Consider the following 26,199-nt stretch of genomic DNA (forward strand, 5'->3'; position numbering starts at 1 on the left):
TAATCGCCCGCAATCGATAGTTGCCGAGCGATAGCAATAACAAACCGCGAAAGATACGGAATTTTTGGGGCGTCAACAAGTTTTTAACCCGTTTTACAGGAGTAACTTAATTAAAAAAAAAAAAAGTTTTTAACCCAACCAAACATCGAATCCCAAGATGGATTTCGTGGAAGCTGACGCAGCGGATCTCGATTCAGTTACCCAATCGATGGGTGAGTTGGCGCTGCAGCAACAACCGGAAACTGCGCAGCAGCAGCAGTCTTATTTTTGGAGCGGAGAGGTGGAATGGAGGGATAATTGGACACCGGGTCCGAAGAAGATATATCGAACGCTCCGCTGCATCGTAAGCGCCAAGTTTGGAGAGGTCAAGAACTGGCCCAAAAAGTTGGAAATGCAGTTGATGCCTAAATGCTTTGTGGACGATGCTGGATTTCACTTACTCCATGATTCCAAAAAATTTATTATACAACCGTTCCCTGGCGAGGATCGCACTACCCTGACCAGGTTTATGGATCCCAAATGTTGTGGCATCGTCCGGGGCTTACCCGAATCCCAGTTTTTCATACTTATGTATTCATGCGAAAAAGACGTCTTTCTGGGCCTTATACCCAGTAACCAACTTGAGTGCTTCCAACTGATCCTGACAGCTGCAAGGAACGGCAAAACAGATCTTTAAAACGATTACTTTTATATATTGTACAATATCCGAATTACCTTGTCAATTTGGTGCTGCTTTCGACTTTCAAAAATGTTAAGCAGTATCCATGATCATTTTAAACTCAGGAACTCTTCATGTAATAACAATACTTTTACTTTTCTATACTCTTAAATATGCTAGTAAACCAAATACATATTGCTTGTACTATCTGGAACTTATTGTCTTTTATATTTTTACTACGCGGTACAAAAAAAAGTATATTTTTAAACTATGGTAAAAGTACTTATCCACATTTGGGTAACACATAATTTATAATCATAGTCTGCATTAATAAACATAAAAAGGGGAACTTCCAAAATACACCTGAAAAAATTGTTGAATATCTTGGCATGTAAATATGGAATCGATCTTATAAATAAACGATTTTGGGTATATTTATTATTTGACCTGTAAACCAAATGTAAGTCATGGTTATCTGCAGGCTAAAAATAAAATACCAGTTTTACACAGCCAGAAAAAAAGTGCTAAATCATCATGTAACCTAACAAATTAACAAATCTAAATCCAAATGATCATCCGAATTTGGAAAACAAAAATCATACTTTGACATTTTTTTTGTATTAGTTGCAAATGAAACCGACCGGTTTTTGCCCAAAAGAAATTGTTAATAAGTTGATAATAAGACTAACCCATGGGAACTGTGTCTTATGTCGATGGCCCTGGATGGTATTGTATATATTAGGATGTTCAGCTCAAATACTTTAGTTTTACCTCGATATCTTAGGAGATCATCCCAAAATGGCTTCAGCGAAATTGGTAAGGATATCAAAATGAATAACTGTAAGCCTTAAATTTACTTTTCTACGGTTTTCCAGGTGGTTTTTTCTGGTCTATTAGCCGTTATGGCTGCCAATTGCTTGGCAGGACTCCTAGATGATGTTATACCCACCATCATAACTGAGTTCTACAGTCAGGCTCCAACTAAGGAGGGATACCGCTTTAAGTAAGAGAAATCCGGTGACTAAAATGCCGGAAGATCTCTAAATACTATGAAATTTCAGTTCTGAGGATCCCAATGGCAGCAAACGGGAGGAAGTGGGGATGATCCTGAACCCCGGCACTGAAAAAGAGGAAGTGGTCGTGATGGGCTCCTACTCCACCTATGACGAGAAGTCAGATACGGACACCGTCACCATGTACACTGCGGACAAAAATGGATACAAGGCGCGTTATCAAATCAAGAACAGGAAACTGAGTCCTGGAGCGCTCAAGAGTGCGGCAGGATAAAGGAGTTGGGGTTTAGGAAATAAATACAAAAATAATCAAAGAAATATTATTTTTTGTTTTTTCATTCAAACGAAAACAAATAATTAAGGTAAATACCTTTGAATTGGATTTAAATTAATATTTGCTACGACTCTAATTTCTAACGCTAACTCTTTGAAATGTTATTAAATGGACTTTTTACCTTAGGTAATCCAATTTACAAGCAATAATTACACTTTTAAGGAGAGTGGAATCTCATGAATCTTATAAATATAGAAACTATTTGCTATGATTTTTATCCGTGAGACTAACCCATTTGATTAGGCCTTGAATAATACATATAAATATTGGGGTTACTTGACTTGGTTCGTTTAGTGTGGTTTTGGATGTCTTCAGCGATCATCAACATGGCTTCAGTAAAGTTTGTGAGTAGATTGTTGCCTTATAATATCTGTGATTCATGAGCTGAACATTGTTTTCAATTTTTACAGCTACTCATCGCTACTTTTGTTGTCACCATGGCAGTCCTCACCTCTTCAGATTTCCTGGATAAAGGGTTTACGCCCATCCTAAATAGAGCCGCGAAAATTCTGAATCCGGTTCCTAATTTTAACCAAAACGTTACTTTCACTGAGAAGAATGGTAATCAGTCGCGCTACGAAGCTAAAAATCGCACTTTGAGTCCCTCAGCTCTTAAAGGAGCAGCTGGATAAAAAGTTAACTGATTTAGAATTGTAACTAAGAAAATACTCAAATATTTATTTATTAAATAGTTAAAATTAATAGTTAAGACTTCCCTTAAGAAATCGTAATACCCCCATTTTCGGTATGTTTTTGGACTAAATTAAGATACAATAAAGAAATACCAATTATTTTATTTTGAAGCTGTTCCTCCCGAATTCTTCCGACTGGGATAGGTAAACCCAAGCCGGATTCAGTACGAAATCTTCACAAAGAGATTTTATTGAAGGTTTTATTTTAGATACAGACTACAATCTACGGAACCCGACTGGAACCGGCTTCAGTACTCCAGATTCCTAGCTCTAAATGGACGAGGTGGCGTAGTCGGCCGGGAACTTGAAGAGATGCTTGCCGGTGGCCTGAACGGAGGGCAGGAGGCCGGCGTTGGGGATGATGTTCCACGAGAGGTAGAGCGACACGTTGCGGTTGTCCTTCAGCCCGTTGCCGTCGTCCCAGAAGTAGTACTTGGTGTTCAGGTTCTTGAAGTCCAGCACGGCGTTCTCGCCGCGCAGGATGATCTTGTCCCAGAGGACCACCTGGTTGAGCTGGTTCGAGGGCGTCTGGTACTCGGCGGTGAGGTAGAGGAACAGCTGCTTCACGTTCCAGTTGAAGATGCCGGTGAGGTTCGTCTGCAGGTCGAAGGTCACGAAGCCCAGGTCGTGCTTCTCGCGGGAGGCGCCGTAGTCCGGGACATTCTTCACCAGCACCCGAATCGTGTTGATGTTCGCCTCGGTGCGGTAGTCCAGGAAGACGGTGGACAGGAAGCAGCTGAAGGTGAGGCAGGCCAGGACGCTCAGCGTGTACGCCACCGTGGCGTTTCCTCGGGTCAACACCGTGTGCATCTTTTTATTTCGCTAAATCTTCGGGAATCCGGCAAATGACACGTATTCTCTTGTACACTGCAATACACGAACAATCGTGTAGAAAAACAATCGCCTCGCGTAAAAACAAGCGCTGTGTATCCACCTTGGGCGCTATCGATTAGTCGATAGTTGTAGTGAGACCGTTTGTGCTGGGCTTGAAGGCGACATTCGTCACTAATATTTTTTTTGAAATAAAACAAATTTTTAATTTATAAAGAAACCATCTTAGTAACGCAGGTAAAATCGCTAAAAAAAATGTTGTAAAAATATTCAAGTTATTATTAAATTTTATCTTCGTACTTTAAAATTAAAATCTATTAAATATTTAGTTGCTTTATGGTCGTTGCGGACGCAAATTTAAGTACTACTTGTTTTCAAACTATTTGGGTACTCTACTACTTTTAAAAATTTATTAAACTTAAATTAATTAAGTAATTAAATTTGTAGTAATTTAAATTTAAATTCAATACAAACAAAATATAAAATTAATCGTATCACAGTTTACATTTGTTTATAGATAAGTATTCTAAATAAAACCAAAATTGATTGAAAAGACGCGATTTTAATGTATTCTTCATGGCTAATTTATTAAACATTAAGAAAAATTGAATTCCCGCGGACCCGTTATGATTTTAAAAGAATGTTAATGAGCATCCAATTTTGTATAGCGATTAATAAACATACAAGTAGCTGAAAGTAGGGACTCGGGAATAAATAAACACAACCGGCAACCCTTTAATTTTTTAAATCAAAAATCATAGTTGCCACCCCAATTTCTGCGCCGGAACACGAGTTCCGATATCGATTCCGATACGTATCGCGCAATCGATACATCGATAGCGATATTTATCGCCACGCGCAGTACGGTCGCACTTTTCCTCCAATATCCGGGAATAATGGCGATCCGAAACTCTGGCGAGAGACAGAGAATTTACCACTGCTGAAAAATTGATTAATTTGCTAGAAATTTTAAACGGTAATACGCGCAAATACCGCCAAACTGTTGGCGACCGAGTGGGGCGTGTTTTGCGCCAGTTTTGCAGCCTGCGAGCGCCCGTTAATTGGGGAAAATCGCGTCGAAATAGTGGCAAAAAATTTTCCCTCAGTCGCTCCTGCTATTTTCTGCCTTCGTCTGCGCGTGCGAGCGGGACGGCAGCAGCGGCCCGAGCGGCCGCGTCGGAGCATCGCGGGTGCGCGAGCGAGACGAGGCTAGCGACCAAGCGAGAAACGCATACGCCAAAGTCGAAAAGTGATTTTTTCTTCGTTCGTCGGGCGAAGTCGAAACTGCTGCGAAAAGTTTTATAAATAAAGTACTGCAATTGCCTATGCGCGCAAGTTGTTAAACTCGCCGATTGCAGCCTTCGACTTGCCGTGGCGGCGGCGTCCTCCCCGCTGCGATTATATAAATAGTGAAGCACGTTGCCCAAGTCCTAATTGCGCATCGATTCGTCTTGTACCCGCGAATAAAAAAGAAATTGGCCAAATAAACGGGGGAAATTGCTGTGATTTGGTGTGTTTTTTGTTTCGGTTCGCACCTGAACACTTTTCGGTGTAAAAATGTGAATCAGTGGACAGGGGAAATGGAATGGAATGGGAGAATTAAATGCGAACGAACGAGTGTGCGAAGGCAAAGTGAAAGAATGCGCGGCGTTGCCACCCCGTTGTGTGCGTGTGCTAGGTGCCTGTGTTGTGTGTGTGTGTGTTAGTTTCTTTGCCCCTCGCATATATAAAAACCAATCCTAACAATTTCCAAAAAAAAAAAAATCAATATAACCGAAGAACCTCTTTTGTTGATGTGTTTTTGTGCCCCCCCGACCGCCCCCTCCCTTGAAAAATACATCAAGAAACTAGTTGGTGTTTATTCAATAAATAAATATGTAAATTACCCAGAAAATCTATAATTTTTCCCCCTTATTTGTAAACCCCAAAGGACGCGCGAATTGAAAGTAAATCAAGAAGAATAACCCCAATATAAAATCAACCTCCAGCGAGAGAGTAAAATGAATAATGATGCGAAAAACCATGAATGCGATGACTTGAATGTGCGCTCTACGGCGTATTTTAACCAAAAAACCACAACAACAACAACTACCAATCAACCGAAAGCGGCCAGCAAGAATAACGCAGGCTCCTTGGGCTCCTCAGGCTCCAATAATAATAATACCACTACCAATCCAAAAACCAACCGACAGTTGAATCATAATCTACCACGTATCGCTGCCGCCAGACATTCGATAGCCGCCGCTCTACTGGCTAACAATAGTCTGAAGACCAGCGGTCGGAAGATCCTGTCGGCCAAGAATGAGCCACTGATTACGACGGAGTCGACAACTTCAGCAGCCACCAGTAATAGCCGTTTGAAAGTTAACAACAACAACAACACTGCCAAGATGTCTGGAACTAGTAGCAGTCAGGCCTCGTCGGCCACGCCCACAACAACGCCCACGGCCAGCAGCGGTAGCAGCAGCAGCGCAACAGCAACAACAACAACGAGCGGTATAGCCAATCCCGCTCCGGTGACCACCACTGGAGCAGGAGGCGCCGCCAAGTTCCGTTCCGCCGTCGCCTCGGCGCCCAGTTCATCATCATCAGCTGCTGCCCAACTGCCTGCGCCTGCAACTGCAACTGCAACATCTGCTCCTGCCCCCAGTAGTAGCTCCTCCAGCTCCTCGTCCTCGAAGAAGACCCGAGCAGCAGTGGCCGCCCTGAAGCGACAGGTGGCCTTGCAGCAGCAGCAGCAGCAGGCGCCCCTCTCCGGGAATCCAGCACCACCCAACTTGACCAGCAAGGATTCGGCGCATTTGAAATTCGCCGCAACCACTCTGCTGATGGGCGCCGCCGCAGCTGCCGCCGATAGCAACGCTGGCGCTGCTACCGGTGGAGCAGGAGGAGGATCAGCAGGAGGAGCGGGAGGATCATCAGGATCGGGAGGAGCCAGGATGGCCCTAAATCCCGCCGTGGATGTGGCCAATGCCGCCGCCGTTCTCAAGCAAAAGCTTAAGGATGCGGCCGCCGCTGCCTCGGCCTCCGCCTCCAATCGTTCCGCCACCTCGTCCATGTCATCAACCGCCTCCTCGCTCTCCTCGTCGGCGGGCATCGTGAATGCCATCTCCTCGGCGCTGCAGAACATCATCACGCCGGACACCGACACCGACACCGAGTTCTATCCCCAGCCCGTCACCACAGACCTGTCCGAATCGGAGGAGGAGTCTGTTTCAGAGGTGAGTGGTTGTCCAGTCCCACTAAGTAGTTTTTTGTCTTCCCATATTCCACATAAATCCAAGTTGCAGAGAAGATCCCGAAATATGCTCCTTGAAGTATATTGTATTTCTAAAAGAATTTGTTTAAGAGTTGTCCTGCATGTCGTGGGAAGAAAGACCTTTGTGGAACATTTTACTCGAAGCCTCTAGAGTCCAGAAGTAGAACTATCTTTATTCGCCTTAGCTAAAAACTTGTACTTAACTACAACCTTTGTAGTCTCACCTATAACTTGAAACCTCCTAACCGGTTCGAGTGTATTTATGAAATATAGTTTTTTCGACTGAAATTAATCAAGAAAACTAAAGTATCTACAGGTAAAAAAACAAAAAAGAAGGCAAAGAGAAAATATATCTAGAAAGATACAAAAGGGATTCTGGTTTTTGGTTAGTCTAGAAAGGTCTGTAAGCCTCTTTATAAGATGATTCATTTTATGGATTGCAAATGGTTTAAAATTAAATGGAAAATCGGAATATAGTATTGCCCATTTTAAGAGTTTTGACATACAAATTGTAACACTTAAATGAAAGTCGTTGCGTTATCACTTGGCTGATTAGACCTTATCAAAATAGTATAAATTTATCGCATGAGTTTCAGTTCCAGTGTTTATATTTCAAAATAAATCCACGCTTGCAGACTCGCATTATCTCAGGTGGGAACTCTGTATTTACGTGGGGAAATACCTAGAATTCGAATCAAAGTGATCGCAAAATTTGTACACTCATTTGTTGTTGCAGCGAGAGTTTCGTTACTCATTTTACTCTTTCTCCTCACCTTCCGGTGTGTACGTGTGTGCAAGCCCTTTTCTCTTGGCCTGTGTGGGTGAATGATTTATCAGCTGTTCGACTGCTCGCTGGTTCTTCGATTGTATGCGTAAAAAATACCTTTTTCTTTGTCTAGCACACGGCACACTAGCACATTTGCGAAATGCTAAATGCGAAACTGAAAAGTACAAAATATAAAAGCTCTCTTATGCTGCAGCTGCTGCTCAATTAAAATCAAAGGTCATTGCATCGATGGCATCTTGTAATTGACCCCTTCTCTCCCACGCAAATCAGTAGTTTAATTTCCTTGCTGCTTACACATGTACATAATTTTTTTTCGGCTGCTTTCGCGAATTCTCTTTTGGGCAGCGTGACAAAGATGTCCGGTGGCAATCTGGCAACGCCGCCGCCGCTGCTGCTTCTTTCTAGGTGCTGTTTTTGTTGTTGCAGCAGTGGAACGTATGTGAAACACTTGAAAATAACAATAATAAATAAGAGCCATAATAATAATAAACGCATTTCGAGTGTAATGAACTTTGGAGAACTTATTTCTTCTTTCGGTCAGCGGAGACAATTTGCTGATTATTTTTTGCGGTAGCGTGCAAACATTTTACGGTTGATTTTCTTTTTCACAAATTTACCAACGCACACATGCGGATTAACACGCATACCAGTGCGCAGCAACGAGAACAAACCGAACCGCTCGGCTGCTGTTGAACTCGTTCATGCTGAATTTTTGTTGTAGGTTCTTCTCTCCGCTTCTCCTTCTCTGCTTCTCCGCTTGGTTATGTTCTTTTAGGTTCCTCTGTTCATTCATCAAAGGTTAAGCAGACAGCACTTGGCCTCGTGTTGAAAATGTATTTCGGCAATTTTTTTGGCATTTTCTTTTTGGTTCAATAATTTAAGGCGTGGGCGTAAACACACAAGCACACGCACACACACATGCAGGCCTTTCGGGGCGGCGAGCGTGTGTGCGTGCCGTATTTAAATCGATGTACGAACTGCACTCTCTGACTCATGCGATTCTTTGAATTCCCAAGGAAAACTATTTGGTAGTTTGTGGGGTTAGCATCAGGGTCAACAAAGGGCTTTCGCTTTGGGCTGAGTAATGATCTAGAAAGCTGTGTTGGTGGAAGAAATTATGCATTACTTTCTTGTTTTCGGTAGTTTTCACTCTCTTCGCCTCCGCCTCCCCCTCCTCTGTTATCGATAATTACTTTTTTTGACCACCGCTTTTTGGGCCGCACTGGCAACGCCGTCCAAACGTCATTTATTTTGTTGGACTATTCAAAATTATTATTTTTTTTTTGGGTCGCCATGCAGCTAGTGTCACATTTGAAACTCGTAAATGTTAAATTACCCCAAAAATAAGATAGATTGTTTAAATTTTTGTTGAATTCGAATTTCAACACAGAAGAACCGGGGAGTGATGGTCGACCGGCCATATATTAGCGCGCTTTTCCAAAACTTGACCAAAGCGATGATACGAAGTTTTCGATCCAGCGTGGATTTTCTGCTGCACTCCATCGTCCATGTAAATGGGTCGCAGGCCCTCCAATATAGTGACCTTAAAATCTCTAAAAATCTCCAATCTCTACTCTCTCTGCTTGCGTTAATTTTTATTATTTATGTACACGTTTCTTTCGTTTCTCTTTATTTGTAGATCCTATTGGCATTCTTGTGTTTAAGGCCAGATCTCCTGGTAAGTTTCAGTTTCGCGTTATAAACCCGATCCCCAATCCGCTTTCCAAAATATAAACATTACAAAAAAAACAACTACCAAAACAACATAATCCAACATTAACCGAAGGCAAACGAAAGTATCTAAAGCTTCAAGTTTACCAGTTCTACTAAACTATTAATTTTCGCCAAATAATTGATCGATTCTTAACCCAACTACTCCGCTTCCTCCTCGCACACCTCATAAAACACACCTAAAACCACCACTTTGTTGCTGGCCTTAGACAACAAGAATGTGCTCTACTGATCAACTATTATATAGCTTCTCTAATTTGTAACTTCCAGCTTAATATAGTCGTATATATATATTTGTAGGCAACTTTGTACTACTCACCACCCCCAGTAAAAGATTCGAGTTGTCGTTAGTAGAAAGTACCTAGTTTGATTTGTCAATTGCGAGAGAGTCTAACGAATCGAAATGTGTAATTCTCTCTTACAGGATGATATTCCCGAATCAGATCCGGATAGCTGCCCGCATGAGGGCGAGGTGCGCGAGGATGAGGACGAAACGGAGGAGGAGTCGGAGGACTCTGATGAGTCCGAAGGCGACGACGAGGAAGACGAAGAGGAGATAGGTGAGTCTGCTAACTATTTTAACCCCGTATATATGATGCTTAAACCTCTGTTATCCCTTCACCAGATGTGCTGCAGGACAACGACGCGGACGACGAGGAGATCGACGATGAGGACGAGGAAGAGGACGCGCCCGAAGTGAGTTCCTTCCTCATGGACGCCAACAACAAGCGCTCCAGCAATCTCACCGCCCTGCTCGAGGCCGCGGCCAACGAGAAGGCTCCTGTCCTGCGCCACGCCACCCACGCCATCGACGAGACCAAGCAGGCGCTGACCAAGATGCGCTGTGCCAACAGTCCCCGCGATAAGAAGTTAGTATATATTATGTTCGAGAAGGTGTGCTTAATGAACTCTAAATATCCTCTATTGCAGCAGTGGTTTCTCCCGATCGCTCGTGGCCGCCTGCACGGATAATGATGTCAATACGGTGAAGCGGCTGCTCTGCAAGGGCAACGTTAACCTTAACGATGCCGCCGCCTCAACGGATGACGGCGAATCCCTGCTCTCAATGGCCTGCTCTGCGGGCTACTACGAGCTGGCTCAGGTATGTTACTAGTGACCCTACTCAAAACTTATTTATAAAAGAGAGTGTTATTAAATGGCCTAGAGTTCAACATTTTAATAGTATTCCTTCGGTACACATTTTGAAATTTAGGTATCTGCTCATTTAAAAAGATACACCTATTGATTTATTTAAAGATTTTTTTCCATAAGAAATATTAATCTATTATTATTATATACTATTTATAACTTGATAAAAGAATATGCAGCAATATCCCAATTATATGCAATTCTTGAAGTATTTTAATGTAGATACTCGGAAGTTTTTAAAGATTTTTTTCGTAAGAAATATTAAATCATCAATATAGCTAATATCTTTCATAAAAGAATATACAGCAATACGCCAATTATATGCAATTCTTGAAATATTTTAATGTAGATATTCGGGAGTACCACTGAAATCGCTTATCGCTGAATTGTTGTGGATTTTCTTATATATATTCTACACGAAATCAGCGCAAAGTGATTTCTGTGTCACCCCCTAATAATTCACGTGTTACTTTCTCACGGTGATTCGCCGGTGTGGCAACGCCACACCCCCAGCTGTGACCTATCGATAAATATTTAGCTAGCAGACAAACAAATCCTTCGAGTTGAAAAGACCAAGAAATAGGGATTACGTGGGCAAATTGAGACCTTAAATCTGACCGCAAACCAAATCTTCGACTTTCACAGGTTCTGCTGGCCATGTCTGCCGCCCAGGTGGAGGACAAGGGGCAAAAGGACTCGACGCCGCTAATGGAGGCCGCCTCCGCTGGCCACCTGGACATCGTGAAACTGCTGCTCAACCACAACGCCGATGTGAACGCCCACTGCGCCACCGGCAACACCCCGCTCATGTTTGCCTGCGCCGGCGGTCAGGTGGATGTGGTGAAGGTGCTGCTCAAGCACGGCGCCAATGTCGAGGAGCAGAACGAGAATGGACACACGCCCCTGATGGAGGCCGCCTCCGCTGGCCATGTGGAGGTAGCCAAGGTAAGAGTGACCAAAACTAATGTAGGATATGGGAAAGGGAAGATATACATATACACTGGTCGGCATAATTATTTTAAATTTTTTGAAAATAGCTAAAAACTACAATTTTAGCCGCTTTTTCCTCCTTTTCATACAAGATTTTACTGAGATCTTTCCATTCAAAAAATCATAAAAAATACAAGGAAAGAGATTTTGAATTTTTTTTTTTGTAGTTTTTACTAATTTTGCTTGGGGAAAAACTTTGCATTAAAATATTTTTGTTTTAAACCCCAGGAAAAAAGTTTTAAATTTGACTTTCACAAAAGTTGTTAACTTTTTAATGGGAGTTTAATGGGTTAAGAACATTTTTGTTTGCTCTTTCTATAGGTGCCAAAAGTTTATATTATAAGTTTAAAAAATGAGTAGATTTAACTTACAAATCTGTCAAAATAATTATGCCGACCAGTGTACTTATAAAGTAATATATGGTATTCCCCTTTCTGATGTTTACTGTACCAAATAGAGCTTGAAAAATATAGATAATTTTTTATTTCTCGATATTTTATTTGTATTTTTCATTTAAAACATCGATATTATCGAATCAATACTGTCAAACTATCGAAAGTATCGATAATTTTCAAGCACTAGTACCCAAGCCAAATGATTATAATCCGAGATTTGAGAGTGGAGGCACAACCACGACCTGAATCGAGTTACTGATTGGTCTGGGCAAGATGCCAGCTCAGTGATTTAGTTTGATCTTATCTGATGTATCCTATTTTTTACTTATAATCCTTGTAATTACCATGCCAATTTGCTAATCCTTTTAATATCATCTAGGTGCTGCTTGAGCATGGAGCCGGCATCAACACCCACTCGAACGAGTTCAAGGAGAGCGCCCTCACACTTGCCTGCTACAAGGGTCACCTGGACATGGTGCGGTTCCTGCTGCAGGCAGGTGCCGATCAGGAGCACAAGACCGACGAAATGCATACGGCCCTCATGGAGGCTTCAATGGACGGCCATGTTGAGGTGGCGCGTCTGCTTCTCGACTCCGGTGCCCAGGTGAACATGCCCACGGATTCGTTCGAGTCTCCTCTTACCCTCGCCGCCTGCGGTGGCCACGTGGAGTTGGCCACCCTGCTGATCGAGCGAGGCGCCAACATTGAGGAGGTCAACGACGAGGGCTACACTCCGCTCATGGAAGCTGCTCGCGAGGGACACGAGGAAATGGTGGCCCTGCTGCTCAGCAAGGGTGCGAATATCAATGCCACGACCGAGGAAACCCAGGAGACGGCCCTTACGCTCGCCTGCTGCGGTGGCTTCAGCGAGGTGGCCGCCTTTCTGATCAAGGAGGGCGCCAACCTCGAACTGGGCGCTTCCACACCGCTCATGGAGGCCTCGCAGGAGGGCCACACCGATCTGGTGCGCTTCCTGCTGAAGAACAAGGCCAATGTTCATGCCGAGACTCAAACAGGCGACACAGCTTTGACGCACGCCTGCGAGAACGGGCACACGGATGCGGCCGGTGTGCTTCTATCCTACGGAGCTGAGCTGGAGCACGAGTCCGAGGGCGGGCGAACGCCTCTGATGAAGGCCTGTCGCGCCGGACACCTTTGCACCGTCAAGTTCCTCATCCAGAAGGGCGCCAATGTCAACAAGCAGACCACCAGCAATGACCACACTGCCCTGTCGCTCGCCTGTGCCGGCGGTCATCAGTCTGTGGTGGAGTTGCTGCTGAAGAACAACGCCGATCCGTTCCACAAGCTGAAGGACAACAGCACCATGCTGATCGAGGCCTCCAAGGGTGGACACACCCGCGTGGTCGAGCTGCTCTTCCGCTACCCCAACATCTCGCCCACGGAAATGGCAGCGGCTGCGAATGCCAACCAGGCGGCGGCCGCCACCACCTCGCAGGCTGGACCGAATCAGATGCGGCAGAAGATCATGAAGCAACAGCTGCAGCATCAGTTGCAGCAGCTCAACGCTCCGCCCGGCTTGCATGAATTGTCGGAGGCGGCGCGAGCCTCCAACCAGCAACATTTCCACCAGCAGCAGTTCAGCAGTGCCGGCAACGGATCCTCCAATATCGTGGCAATGGGTACGGGGGATTTCCTGGACGCTGGCGAGCTGCAGCTCACGGCGACGGCGGGAATGGGCGCAGGAGCTGGAACCAGCACCACCGGAAGTGAGGCTGGCATGGAGGAGTATGGCGAAGTAGGAGGAATCGATCTGACCACCCTCGGTGCTCAGCAGCAGGAAGGCCTCATTGCCAAGTCGCGACTGTTTCACCTGCAGCCGGGATTCGAGCAGCAGCAACAACAGCAGCAGCAGCAGCAGCCACATACAGCCGGTCAGCACCAGTTGGTGCCGTGCAAGCACTTTGATCTGGACATGGAGCACATTAATTCCCTGCAGCCACCGCAAAAGGCGCCGCCAGCACCGCCGGTACTCTTCCACACCGTTTGCCAGCAGCCTGTGATGCAGCAACAACAGCAGCAGCAGCAGCAACCCAAGCTGAAGTCGAACATACTCCCGGGCAACCGGAATCGGGCAATGAAAACCGGCGAGGTGATGGAGTTCATCGACTGTCCACTGGAGCAGCAGCAACAGCTGGGAGAGCAGGTGCGTTCGCAGCCCCTGGGTGAGGATGGCAAGGCACCGCAGTTCGCATGCGCTGGCGAGGATCCGCGGCTGCAACGCCGACGCGGCTTTATGCCGGAGCTGAAGAAGGGTGAACTGCCGCCGGAGAGCAGCAGCAGTGACCCTAACGAGCTAGCCCTCAAAGGTGGGTTACAATCTTTTAAGAATATGTTTGAATTTTTATTAATATTAACTACGATCTGCCAACAGGAGCCGACAACAATCAGCCCGTTCCGATAGCACTGGACAATAGTGGCTGCGTCCAGATCCCAGCCGTAAGTATTTCTCATACAGATGAAAATATATATCCTCTATAACTTGCTTGCAACTTTTAGCGAAACTCTGGCGGAGCCATTACCCATTCCTCGGAAGTTCTTCAGAGCACAGCCATCAGCGACAGGCCCAAGGTAAAGGCCACCAACAAGAGCAACCGGAAGCAGGCAGCCGCAGCAGCAGCAGCTGCAGCAGCAGCGGCGGCAGCGGCAGCAGCAGCTGCCCAGCATGCCCAGCAAGTATTGCCCAATCTGCAGCAGAACCCGATGGTGTCGATCTACAATAACCTGGTGAGTGAAGCTAATCTTTTCTAAAATCAACTATATTAATTTACATAAATCAATCGTTTTATAGCACATGCAGCAGTCGCATCTGCAACTCCAGCAGCATTTGCAAATGCACCATCAGCGAGTTGCACTGGACAATGCAGCGGCTGCAGCAGCAGCGGCAGCTTCAACCGCCAACATGGCCTACTCCAACTCGCCGGCTTCTCCGCTCGCCTCGCCCACTGGCAGCGGCAACTATGTCGATCAGCAGCAGCAGCAGCAGCAGTCCTTGGATGTAGCCCTGCAGCACAAGTCGGCCATGGACGACTTTCGTGGCATGCTGGAAACGGCGGTGAATGGGTCGCGGGGCAGGAAAGACCTCGCTCTGAACACTCCCCAGTTGAACTTCTTCAAGGACGGCTGGCATATGGTGGGAGTGCACAATTTCTTCGGCGATCAGCCAAAGTCGCCCACTGAGACGCCGCCGGAGATGGAGGAGACCACCATGTCGTCGCCAACCGAAGCAGAACCTCGGGCCGAGATGAAGAACCTGGCCACGCTCTGCTCGGCTGCAGCAGCTGCTGCTGCTGTGGCTGCGGCCAACAAGGAGCAGGACGAGATGAGTTCGGGCCTCGAGAGCGAATGCGACGATGATGCCGAGGGAGGAGGTGGAGGTGCTGGTGGCGATAGCGAGGAGAACACACTGCCGCCAGAGCCCATTGAATTGGCAGCCGCTTTGCGCGAAGACGGCATCATTGTGGAGGAAGAGGAGGATGACGAGGAGGAGGAGGACGATGATGACGAGGAGCAGGACACCAACAGCGGGGAGATCGATAAGCTCAACTACGATGATGAAGATGCCGAGGTGGACAACGATGGTGAAGTGGACTACATCGACGAGGACGAAGGCGGTGGCGAGGGTGAGGGTGAGGGTGAGGACGAGGAAGACGAAGCAGACGATGATGAGTTCTTCCTCGATGAGGCGGACAGTGATCAAGGTGCTGGCAACAACAATAACAACAATAACTCAAAGAGCGGTGCCAGTTCACTGCCCTTGAAGCAGCGCAAAATGAACACCCGGCTGGAGAACCTAATCCTCACCTCGCAAACCCTTTGCGACTTCCCGCCCGAACTAACCAACTCGGAGCTGGTCCATGTTCTGCCCCAAATCAGCAATCTCAAGGCGGCGGCCAGCAGCAATGCGGCGCTGAACAGCGTGCTCCAGCAGCAGCTGGCGGCGGCCACCGCGGCAGCAGCTCACGCCAAAGCGGTTGCAGTCCACCAGAAGCAGCAGCTTCATCAGCAAGTGGAGGGCGATCAGCAATGCGGTGAGTCAAAATATAGGGAAATTCTGTGAGCTCTTTACTTATTACTTATTTCCTTGCAGAAGATGATGGCGGCGCTAGTGCAAATGAGTTGTATTCCGGCTTGGAGCACTTTGCAAATGATGGCGAAATGGAGGATATATTCCAGGCAAGTTAAATTCAGCAAGAGAATTAAAAATGTTAATTGATTTTGCTAAACAAATAATTTGACAATAAAGTTTATACGATATTATTATTTCGAAGCAAGAACGAATAAAAATGTCTATAACTCGACACCTTGAAAAAGCCCAAATTAAGCTCAATTGCTTTATATAATAATAATAATAAAATAGCCTAAAAAATAACCACATTTATTTAAAACTTATTGCAGGAATTGGCCAGTAGCCTAAACTACCCAGAGCTGGCCGAGTTTAGCCTGAATCAGATGTGCAAGGGCAGGTTTGCTGGCAACTGGGCGCAGTCGTCGGCCAAGTGGACAGGTCAGGAGCAGTTGGTGGGCGTGGTCAGGTCGCCGGGTCTCATTAACCCGGGCGATGTGCCGCAGGATGCCCAGCGACAGGCAAACCTCGTCCTCTTGGACTATCCCATGCAGCAAAACATCCAGCTAGAGCAGCGACTCCTCGATGCTGAGGAAATGCACCTGCAGGTGTGTTGAAGAACTATAAAAGTTGTGATCTACAGTATTCTTATTCATTTGTTATTTTATCCCCACAGCAACACCAGCAAACTCCGCTTTCCTTACTCCCCTTCACGGATGATCAGCAGCAGCAGCTTCACCATCCAGACGTCTATCAGCACCAGCAGCTCGCCTTGGAAAACGATCCGGAGCTAAAGCAGCAGCTTCAGCAGTACTCCAATGCGCGCATCATCAAGGCTGTGGCTGCCCAGCATCAACATCAGCAGCAGCAGCAGCCGGCCACCAACTTTGTCTACAACGTGGAGAGCGGCGACAAGAATGCTCCGCCCGTGCAGTTGCTCTTCCAGTTGCCTCCCAATATGGCCCAGCAGCATCAGACGCAACAGCAGACTGTTGTCGGGGAGCCCCTCACCGAACAGCAGCAGCAGCAGTTGCACGCCGAGCAGGCCCATCTCTTTCAGCATCGAACCGGCGGCCAGCGTCCGCCCACCCAGAGTGAACTAGAGCAGGTGGCCCAGGAGCTGCTGCTCCAAAGGAGCGGCCAGTTGCCAGCCGGAGCTCCCGTCGTCGGTGTCCAGGCTCTGCCGCTCAAGCAAAAGCACTTTAACCTGCAGGAACAGCTGCTCCTTCATCCGCCGCCGCATATGCAGGCGCCTGTGTCCTGTGTCCAGCATCAGGTGGCCACGCAGACGCACCCGGCTTCTGTCGTAGTGCCGCAGCCCGCCGTTGGACAGTATACCCAATTCGCCCTGCAGCCACCGCAGCAGCAACAGCAGCTGCAGCAGAACGAACTCTCCATTTGGCCCATGGGCACACCTACTCCCACGCCCAGCAGCGGTGTCAGCGCCACCAAGTCGATGCCCGGCGGCATTGCCAAGAAGGCCATTGACAAGCAGTCGCGCAAGGATCGCCGCTGTGTGATGCGTCAGACACCGGCAGGCAGTCAAGGTGGGTTATCCCTAAAATCTCTTTCTTTTTATACCCTTGCATAAGGTATTATGATTTATTTATGAGACGTTTTTGACCCCATAAATATATATATTCTTTATCAGCATCACTAGACAAGTCGATCTAGCCATGCCGTCTGTCCGTACGTCTGTCCGTCTGTCCGTCCGTAAACTAGTCTCTCAGTTTTAAAGCTATCGGTCTAAAACTTTCCCAAAAGTCTTCTTTCTTTGCAGGAAATAATTATATCGTTTTTGATATTTATTACATTTTTTTTCTGTTCTCTGGGATATAAATTTTCCTTAACATTTAAAAATTTCTAATTAAATATTATAGCTGCCATAGAAAAGATCAAAAAATTAATGTCGAAATAATATGAAAGCAATATACGGCACAAACGTAGCTTAAGGCCACAGCAGCTATAGCTACTATTAAATACCAAGGTTATAGGCAATTTATAATTCCCTATTTAACCTGACAATACATAAATAAATAAATATGAAAGCAGATAGATCGTAAAGTAAATCTAAATTTAATGTTTTTGTAAGTTAGTAGGACTAATCTGCAATTTTATCACTTACTCAACTAATTTAAACTCTACTCTTTTGCATACAGTAAACACCAACCAGCATCAACAACCGCAGGTCGCCACAGCGCAGCAGCAGGCGCAACTGCAGAACCAGTTGGCCGTCGCGACCACCGTGAGTGTGGACAAGACCATCGAGATTGATTCGGAGACGGAGTCGAACCACGACACCGCCTTAACACTGGCCTGTGCCGGCGGTCACGAGGAGCTCGTTGAACTGCTGATCAATCGGGGAGCGAACATTGAGCACCGCGACAAGAAGGGATTCACGCCGCTCATCCTCGCGGCCACCGCTGGTCACGACAAGGTCGTCGACATTCTGCTCAAGCACAGCGCCGAATTGGAGGCCCAGTCGGAGCGCACCAAGGATACTCCCCTTTCGCTGGCCTGTTCCGGCGGTCGCTACGAGGTCGTCGAACTTCTGCTCAGTGTGGGTGCCAACAAGGAGCACCGCAATGTATCGGACTACACGCCACTCAGCCTGGCCGCAAGCGGTGGCTATGTGAACATCATTAAGCTGCTGCTCAGCCATGGAGCGGAGATCAATTCGCGCACCGGCAGCAAGCTGGGCATCTCCCCTCTAATGCTGGCCGCCATGAATGGTCACACGCCGGCGGTTAAGCTGCTGCTGGATCAGGGATCCGACATAAATGCCCAGATCGAGACGAATCGCAATACGGCGCTGACCTTGGCCTGCTTCCAGGGCAGGCATGAGGTCGTCAGTCTTCTGCTCGACCGGCGGGCCAATGTGGAGCATCGGGCCAAGACGGGACTGACTCCTCTAATGGAAGCCGCCTCGGGCGGTTACATAGAGGTCGGCCGTGTTTTGCTGGATAAGGGAGCGGATGTGAATGCTGCCCCTGTGCCCACGTCCAGGGATACGGCTCTCACCATTGCCGCCGACAAGGGCCACCAGAAGTTCGTGGAGCTGCTACTCTCGCGGAATGCCAGCGTGGAGGTGAAGAACAAGAAGGGCAACTCGCCGCTCTGGCTGGCTGCCCACGGCGGTCACCTCAGTGTAGTGGAGCTGCTGTACGACCACAATGCCGACATTGACTCGCAGGACAATCGACGCGTCTCCTGCCTGATGGCCGCCTTCCGCAAGGGTCACACCAAGATCGTCAAGTGGATGGTGCAGTATGTGTCGCAGTTCCCCTCCGACCAGGAGATGATCCGCTTCATTGGCACCATTAGCGACAAGGAGCTGATCGACAAGTGCTACGACTGCATGAAGATCCTGCGCAGCGCCAAGGAGGCCCAGGCCGTCAAGGCCAACAAGAATGCCTCCATACTGCTCGAGGAGCTCGATCTGGAGCGGACGCGCGAGGAGAGCCGCAAGGCGGCCGCCGCCCGTCGCCGTGAGCGCAAGAAGAAGAAGAAGATGGAGAAGAAGGAGGAGAAGCGCCGCCAGCAGCAGGGAAGCGGTGCTGGAAATGGTGACGATATGCAGGGCGATGACGATGATGGTAGCGACAAGGATGATGATTCCGACAAGGACGACGAGGATGAGGAGGCAGCGCCAACCACCGCCCGCGAGGAGGGCGACTCGGGCATCGATCAGGGCTCCTGCTCCAGCGGCGACACCAAAAATGGTCGACTGGGTGCCGCCCAGGCTGCCGAAGCAACCAGCAATTCCGGTTCGAGCAACAATCAGGGAAAGAAAAGCAAGAAGCAGCCGAAGAACAAGTCGGTAGCGGTGGTATCGGAACCAGTTGTGGCAACCACTACTCCCGTAATCTCCTCGAGCACCACTTCCGTACTCAAGGGCATCTCCGTGAAGAAGCAACCGGCTGTGGAAGTAGTGAAGCAGCAGGCTCCTGTCGCCACAGCTCCTGTGAAGCGACAGCTGGAGGTGAAGAAAGAAGAACCATCTGTTGTGAAGAAGAAGGAGGAGAAGAGCAGCAGCAGCAGCTCCACCAGCAATAAGCGAGAGAAGGAGAACCTGGCGCCCAAGGAGGTCACGCTGCCAGCCAAGCAGCAGCCCAGTAACTCCAGCAACTCCAGCAAACTGCAGAGCAGCGAGTCCGCCAGCAACATTAGCAGCAGCAGCACCACCAACGCAACCACCACCCGTAAAGAAGTGGCTAAACCAGGGTCACAAACTGCGAGCAGCACCAGCTTGAATCCCTCTGCCAAGCGCAGCGAAGTCGATGGCTGGAAGGAAGTGGTGCGCAAGAGCAGCACACAGCAGACCACAGCGGTGGGAGCAAGTGGAGCACCGCTGCCTGCGGTAGCCACCAGTTCGACCACCAGCGTGCAGCACCATCCGCATCACCAGCATCACCATTTGGCCAACAGTTCCAGCAACAGCTCGAGTTCTCTGGGCGCAACGGGCGCCACCTCATCGGCATCATCCGTGCCCGAGATGACCTGCAAGAAGGTGCAGGTGCCGGTGAACGCCATTTCCCGGGTGATTGGACGGGGCGGCAGCAACATCAACGCCATTCGCGCCACCACCGGTGCCCACATCGAGGTGGAGAAGCAGGGCAAGAACCAATCGGAGCGATGCATAACGATCAAGGGCCTAACCGATGCCACCAAGCAGGCACATATGCTTATCCTGGCTCTCATCAAGGATCCCGATGTGGATATACTGCAAATGCTGCCGCGGATTAACAGCAGCATCAAGCAGGCAAATGCTCCCATGACCGTTGGAACCTGGGATAATCGCACCGCAGCGGGTGCGGTGAATGCTTACACCTTTTCGTCGGCCGCATCCACCACCTCCACGTCGTCCAGCTCGTCGGCCAGCTCGACTACAACGCCGGCGGGAGCTGCTGCCTACAGTAATGCGCACAAGCAGCCGCTGCAGCCAGTGAAGGCTGCGAGTGGAAGGTCCTCGGCCACTGTCAAGTCCAACGGCAGTAGTTCCAAGGTTTCTTCGGGTGCGGGTGCCTCGGGTGGATCCAGTGGTTCCCGCAGAGGTGGCGGCGGCGGCGGAGGAGGCGGCTATCTCAGTCAACAGCAACCTGGTCGCAGCTCCTCGAATGGCGTGGCCAAGAGCAAGACGGAGAGCTCAACGAAATCCCTGCCAGCTGCACAGAAGAGCAGCAGCACCTCGCTGGCTAGCAAATCGTCGTCGACTGTGGCTCCCGGAGCTCAGAACTTTGCCAAGGCAGCGGCCATTGCACAGTCGTCGCCTAAAAAAGCTGAAGGAGGCGCAGTTTCTGCGATGATCGGCTCTGCCGGCGGACGCAGCAGCGGTGTGGTGGCTCCATTTGGACGGGGCAAACCTGTCGCTGGCCAAGGAGCAGCTGCAAATGCGGCGGCTTCGAATGTGGCCCAGCTGGGAAGTGGAAGTGGAAGCGGCAGTAGCAACATATTGGCTGGACCAATTGGCACCTTTAATGTGGCGGATGTGGCCGCCGTGAATGCAGCAGCTGCAGTGAAACCCATTGCACCCATTGCACCACCCAGTAAGCGAGTGGGCTCTCCCATTCAAGCCCAGCAGCAGCAGCAACAGCAGCAACCGCAACAGCAGCAGCAACAGCAGCAACCGCAGCAGCAACAGCAACCACAGCAACAGCCAGCTCAGCAGGCAACACTTCCTGGCTCACAGCCACAACAGCAACCGCAGCAACAAGCTCCTCAACAGCAACAGCAGCAACAACCCCAGCAACAGCCACCGCAACCACAAACCGCCCAGCAAAACCTGGTGATCAACACAAACCTGCTGAACGACCTGATGGCCGCCAGTGCAGCCGGCAACACGGCCAGCGATAGCTTCAGTGCCCAGCTGGCCGCCAAGTTGTCCAGCGCCTATTCCCTGTTCAGTGACTACCAGCAATCACAGTGGGGCAAGCTGGGTGATCCTGGAATTGGAGGCGGAGCAGGTGGAGCCGTGGGCGATGGTCTGCCGCAGGCGGATGCCTCCAAGGCACCGGGATACAATCGCAACATCCTCAGTTCGCCGGTGGGCAGTTCGAAGGCCTCGTCGAATCACTCAACCTCACCGCCAGTGGGTAATGTAATCCAGCAGCAGCAGCAGCAACAACAACAGCAGCAGCAGCAGCAACCGCCGCAATCCAGCCAGCAGGCTCTAAACATCATCACCAGTGGAGGAGGAGGACCAGGAGGAGCTGCAGCAGCGCCAGCCAGATCACCAATGGTCGAGGGAAATCCCGCCGGGGGCCAGCCCTCCATTAATGGAACCCAGGGACTGGGTGAATCGTCGGCACCTGCGCTGCATTCGCCGGGCGTCATCAAGCCGCCCAGCTCCACAGTTCCCATTCAGAGGCATGTGCCCATGCCTGAACCCGGAGCACCACCCACATTCGGAGCGATTGGTTCCAATCCCGCCAGCGGCGGTGGCAATTCAGCGGCAGCCCAAGCAGCTGCAGCTGCTGCCGCTTCAGCGATGATTGATCGTCAGCAGCAAAACTTGCAGACCTTGCAGAATTTGCAACGAATGGTGGGAGCCTCACAGCAGCAACAGCAACAGCAGCAGCAGCTCAACTACCCCATGGATCCCTCGACCTCGCCGTACATTGTGGATGGCAATAATTTGTTGCGCCTGAATCCACGCGCCTCCATCTACGCGCAGGGCAACAAGCAGCCACCGCAGCAGCCACCGCCGCAGGGTGGAGCGCAGTCGAATATGTTTGGAGGCAATCCGGGGAGACAGCAGCCGCCGGGTGCGGGAGCCAGGCAGCCAGGAGGAGCAGCTGCACAGCGTTGGTATGGCGGAGCCTTGGAGTATCCCTCGTACACGGGCCGTGACATGCTGCACCTGGAGAATGGCGGAGCCGGCGGTATGGCGGGCCTAGGCTCGCCATCGGCCATGTCGCCCAATCACGACGACATTCGCAAGATGCCGCGTCCCATTGGCACCGAGCGAGCTGCCTCCTGGAAGTTTAACAACTTTAATGTGGCCGCCTCGTCACTGAGCATAGATGATGCCTTGGCCAGCGTGCTGCCGCCTTGGGCGCACGAGCCGAAGGCACAGCCACCGGGTCTGCAGCAGCCGCCGCCGCCACCGCAGTCGCAGCAGCAGCAGCAACCGCTTAACTGGCTGAAGCAGCAGCAGCCGCAGCAGCAGCAGTATAGGCCGTACAACAACGGACCCTATCCGCAGCAGCAGCAGCATGAGCCAATGAATGTGAGTATCTCCTTCTAATATACAATTTATCATGCTTAAACCTATGCTTTGATTTTTAGATGCCCATGGACTATCACAACATGCAGGCGCCGCCGAACATGAACCAGCAGCAACAGCAGCACGTCAACTTGATGCCCTCGGCCTATGGCTACCAGCATTTTGTGGGCGCTCCCGGAGCGGTTGACATCTCCGGGCACATGCCGGACAAGATGGAGGTGTGGGATCACCACGACAAGCACGTGAGTTTTCAATTTGCAGGAAGATAATAATACCTCTTTTAGCAGTTAAATTTACTTCTCTTTTGAACCAATTACAGTTTGAATTATTGTTTACAAGCATTGAGAATATTTATTAAAAATAAATAACCCTTAAATGTAGTTTAGAAATCAATCATATTTCTCTTTTGAACCAATTACAGTTTGAATTATTGTTTACAAGCCTTGAGAATATTTATTAAAAATAAATAACCCTTAAATGTAGTTTAGAAATCAATCATATTTCTCGTTTGAACCAATTACTGTTTGAATTATTGTTTACAAGCATTGCGAATATTTATTTAAATTAAATAACTCTTATAAATCAATCTTATTTCATTGTACACCACACTAACGATATTTTTTCGTTTTCCTCCAGATGCCTTGGACTAACTATACCACCAACTGGTCCAACTAAAGTCCCAGCGACACTCGGAAAGGGGATCTCCAGCAAACTGGACCCAACAGCAACTTCAAGATCAGTGGCAGCAGTAACAGCAACAGCAGAAGCAACAGCGAAAGCATCTCACTGATTTAAGCATGCAAAGCGAAATATTTATTGAATTTCTACGTTTTCTATTCGGATTCTCGGCTTCTTCTCCCCACTACAACTACTTAATCTTCTAACAACCGGCCAACAACTGTCGTGGAAACGGAAACAGCAACAGCAACTAACAGCAAGAAGGACTTGTGTGAAAATTGCAACATGGCTTTGTTCTTTAGTTTATCGATTTAAAAACTTTTGAATTTGGGTGATTAATTTGTTTCGCGCGCAGGCAACTTGAAAATTAACCAGAAGGAAATCTAGAAAGAAATGCAAAATGAAAAGCAAAGTAATAATGATAAAAGCGAAAAGTAAGAAGAAAAAAATGTTCGAAAAGTGGCGCCCAGGCGACTGGGTGCAATATATATTATTTATTTTTAAATGTATTGATATTTTCTGAAGAAGCATGAAGTTAGTGGTAGCTTTTTGTGTGATTAGCGAGAGGGAAAATTAAGCGAAAAGTAACTTTCATTCACACACACACAACATACACATGCACTAACCCCCCTCCCCGCACACAAACACACACAAAAATACATTTATTTTAAGATAGAAAGTCAGTCTTATGAATGAAACATTAAATTGAAATGTTTAGCGCCAGCTAAAGTACACACACAAACTTTTATTACAACACTTATACATAAATACATCTATATATATTTAATAACATTAATAAAGGCAACAAATGAATGTCGAAACTGTAAATTCTAGGCGCGCACTTTTCTCTATCCCCCTTTTCCCCCTAAAAAAGAAAAACCACCCACAACAAGAAGCTAACGAAACCGGAAACTAGAACAAAGCTATGAAAACGCATGCATACGCTAAAGATCGAAAAAAAACGTACGACAAAAAATTACTTAATTCAACTTACAACATATGCATACCATTAACTACTCCCCAACTTAAAGATACGTCTGGGAAGGATACCAAACGAATCGAAACGAAACGAATCGACAGCTACACAGTTTGGTGTTCTTTGGTCAGAATGAAAAAGAAAGAAAACCCCTTGATCGATACCCCGAAAAATGTAGCTAGTAGAAATTGAAATTGCTTAAATAACTAAGTAAAAAACATCAAGAAATTAATGGTCGAGTAACGTTTTAATATTCCATTTACGAGAACTAAACGATATATGATATGATATGATAAAGATGACGAGACGAGACGACGAAGCGGCGCTTGCTTGCCATCTTTGATGCTTTTCCGACACTGCTCATAGACGTACATAAAATATATACCTACCTATATACTAGCGAATAGCATATATGAGATATGAGATACACAAATTTTTATTTCGAAGAAAGCAAAAAAAACTAAACTAAACGAAGATATGTAAAAACACTTGATAAACCCCTTCTTGCCTGATCTAGGGTCGCACTACCAATATGCACGAGTGAAATCTGAATCCAAGACAAGGGTCAAAGTCGGTGGGTCCGTCGAGAGCAATTGCTTTGTAAAATTCTAGAGGAAAAACGATGCTTGAGATATTAACGCTTAGAGAACCGTTAAATGAGCAACCCACGCATATAACCACACAAAACACACAAAAACCCGATTACAAGATATACTTTAACGATGATATAATAATGATGATTATGAAAATACGAAATAAAAGATAATATACATAAGTGAGCATGAAACTACTTTTTTTCTATTTTTCAATGTTTTAGCTGCAAGCAAATAATGTAATGAGAATGTGGAGATGAGATGTTCGTTTAAGTTATTTGATACAACAAATTACGAGAAATATATATACCACATACACATACACACACCTACATATATATGCCCGACAGGACCTTTATTCGAAAAAAAAACAAACCAACAAACAAACAAACGTTCGTTTTTGTTGACAAACAAAAAATATACAACCGAATAGCTGAGGACATACAGCCGTTATGAGATGATGATGCATCCTTGATTGAGAAACCGTAAAAAAAGCGATGAAATGAAAATGGAAAAAACAAAAAGCATACTGAATAAATGTAGAATTTTTTTCAAGCGAAAGAAATTGAATTCACATAGATTTATTAATTTAAAAATTAATATAAATATACTTCAAATATGAAAAGTATGAAAACAAAAAAAAGCAAACCAGAAAAACAAAAAAACTACATATATTAAATACACACATACTATATGAGTATACTACGGATTATTATTACTCTTATAATTATTATTATTGTATTGAAGGAAAAATATAAAAGAGAACATTAAACAGCATAAATAAAAAAATAAAAACAAGTGGTC

At 47.3% G+C, this 26,199-nt stretch overlaps 3 protein-coding genes across 9 annotated transcripts; 2 read left to right on the forward strand and 1 right to left on the reverse strand.

Annotated features, from left to right (window-relative positions):
- The first annotated feature begins 1,207 nt into the window (after positions 1-1,207).
- On the forward strand, positions 1,208-2,801 carry LOC108065575 (larval cuticle protein 65Ab1-like). The gene is made up of 6 exons (XM_017153586.3): positions 1,208-1,384; positions 1,443-1,474; positions 1,534-1,661; positions 1,720-2,033; positions 2,132-2,349; positions 2,416-2,801. The coding sequence occupies exons 1-4, from the start codon at positions 1,366-1,368 to the stop codon at positions 1,943-1,945; spliced, it is 405 nt and encodes a 134-aa protein (XP_017009075.3). The 5' UTR covers positions 1,208-1,365; the 3' UTR covers positions 1,946-2,033; positions 2,132-2,349; positions 2,416-2,801.
- Positions 2,802-2,857: 56 nt separating this feature from the next.
- On the reverse strand, positions 2,858-3,586 carry Spase22-23 (Signal peptidase complex subunit Spase22-23). Its single transcript, XM_017153522.3, has one exon. The coding sequence runs from the start codon at positions 3,505-3,507 to the stop codon at positions 2,968-2,970; it is 540 nt and encodes a 179-aa protein (XP_017009011.1). The 5' UTR covers positions 3,508-3,586; the 3' UTR covers positions 2,858-2,967.
- An 810-nt stretch (positions 3,587-4,396) lies between these two features.
- mask (multiple ankyrin repeats single KH domain) lies at positions 4,397-26,193 on the forward strand. 7 transcript variants are annotated; one of them, XM_017153598.3, is made up of 17 exons: positions 4,397-4,504; positions 5,459-6,749; positions 9,214-9,252; positions 9,730-9,865; positions 9,931-10,174; positions 10,236-10,407; positions 11,100-11,399; positions 12,219-14,166; positions 14,232-14,296; positions 14,357-14,584; positions 14,649-15,888; positions 15,948-16,033; positions 16,256-16,531; positions 16,600-17,470; positions 18,083-23,151; positions 23,211-23,390; positions 23,785-26,193. In XM_017153598.3, the coding sequence occupies exons 2-17, from the start codon at positions 5,529-5,531 to the stop codon at positions 23,821-23,823; spliced, it is 12,114 nt and encodes a 4,037-aa protein (XP_017009087.2). In that variant the 5' UTR covers positions 4,397-4,504; positions 5,459-5,528; the 3' UTR covers positions 23,824-26,193. The 7 variants fall into 7 exon arrangements, with proteins under 7 accessions (XP_017009087.2, XP_017009088.2, XP_017009090.2 ...); XM_017153599.3 differs by having other exon boundaries at positions 10,239-10,407; XM_017153601.3 differs by lacking the exon at positions 9,214-9,252.
- The last annotated feature ends 6 nt before the right edge of the window (positions 26,194-26,199 follow it).

Source organism: Drosophila takahashii, chromosome 3R (assembly GCF_030179915.1).
Source record: "Drosophila takahashii strain IR98-3 E-12201 chromosome 3R, DtakHiC1v2, whole genome shotgun sequence".
Lineage (NCBI taxonomy): Eukaryota > Metazoa > Arthropoda > Insecta > Diptera > Drosophilidae > Drosophila > Drosophila takahashii.

Excerpts from the sequence above, each read along its gene's own strand:
- mask (XM_017153598.3), top strand. The coding sequence starts at position 5,529 with ATGAATAATGATGCGAAAAACCATGAATGCGATGACTTGAATGTGCGC. Across the intron at positions 14,585-14,648 it reads TGTCGATCTACAATAACCTG|CACATGCAGCAGTCGCATCT; the intron begins GTGAGTGAAGCT and ends ATCGTTTTATAG. Across the intron at positions 16,034-16,255 it reads AAATGGAGGATATATTCCAG|GAATTGGCCAGTAGCCTAAA; the intron begins GCAAGTTAAATT and ends AACTTATTGCAG.
- LOC108065575 (XM_017153586.3), top strand. Across the intron at positions 1,475-1,533 it reads AAATGGCTTCAGCGAAATTG|GTGGTTTTTTCTGGTCTATT; the intron begins GTAAGGATATCA and ends ACGGTTTTCCAG. Across the intron at positions 1,662-1,719 it reads AAGGAGGGATACCGCTTTAA|TTCTGAGGATCCCAATGGCA; the intron begins GTAAGAGAAATC and ends ATGAAATTTCAG.
- Spase22-23 (XM_017153522.3), bottom strand. The coding sequence starts at position 3,507 with ATGCACACGGTGTTGACCCGAGGAAACGCCACGGTGGCGTACACGCTG.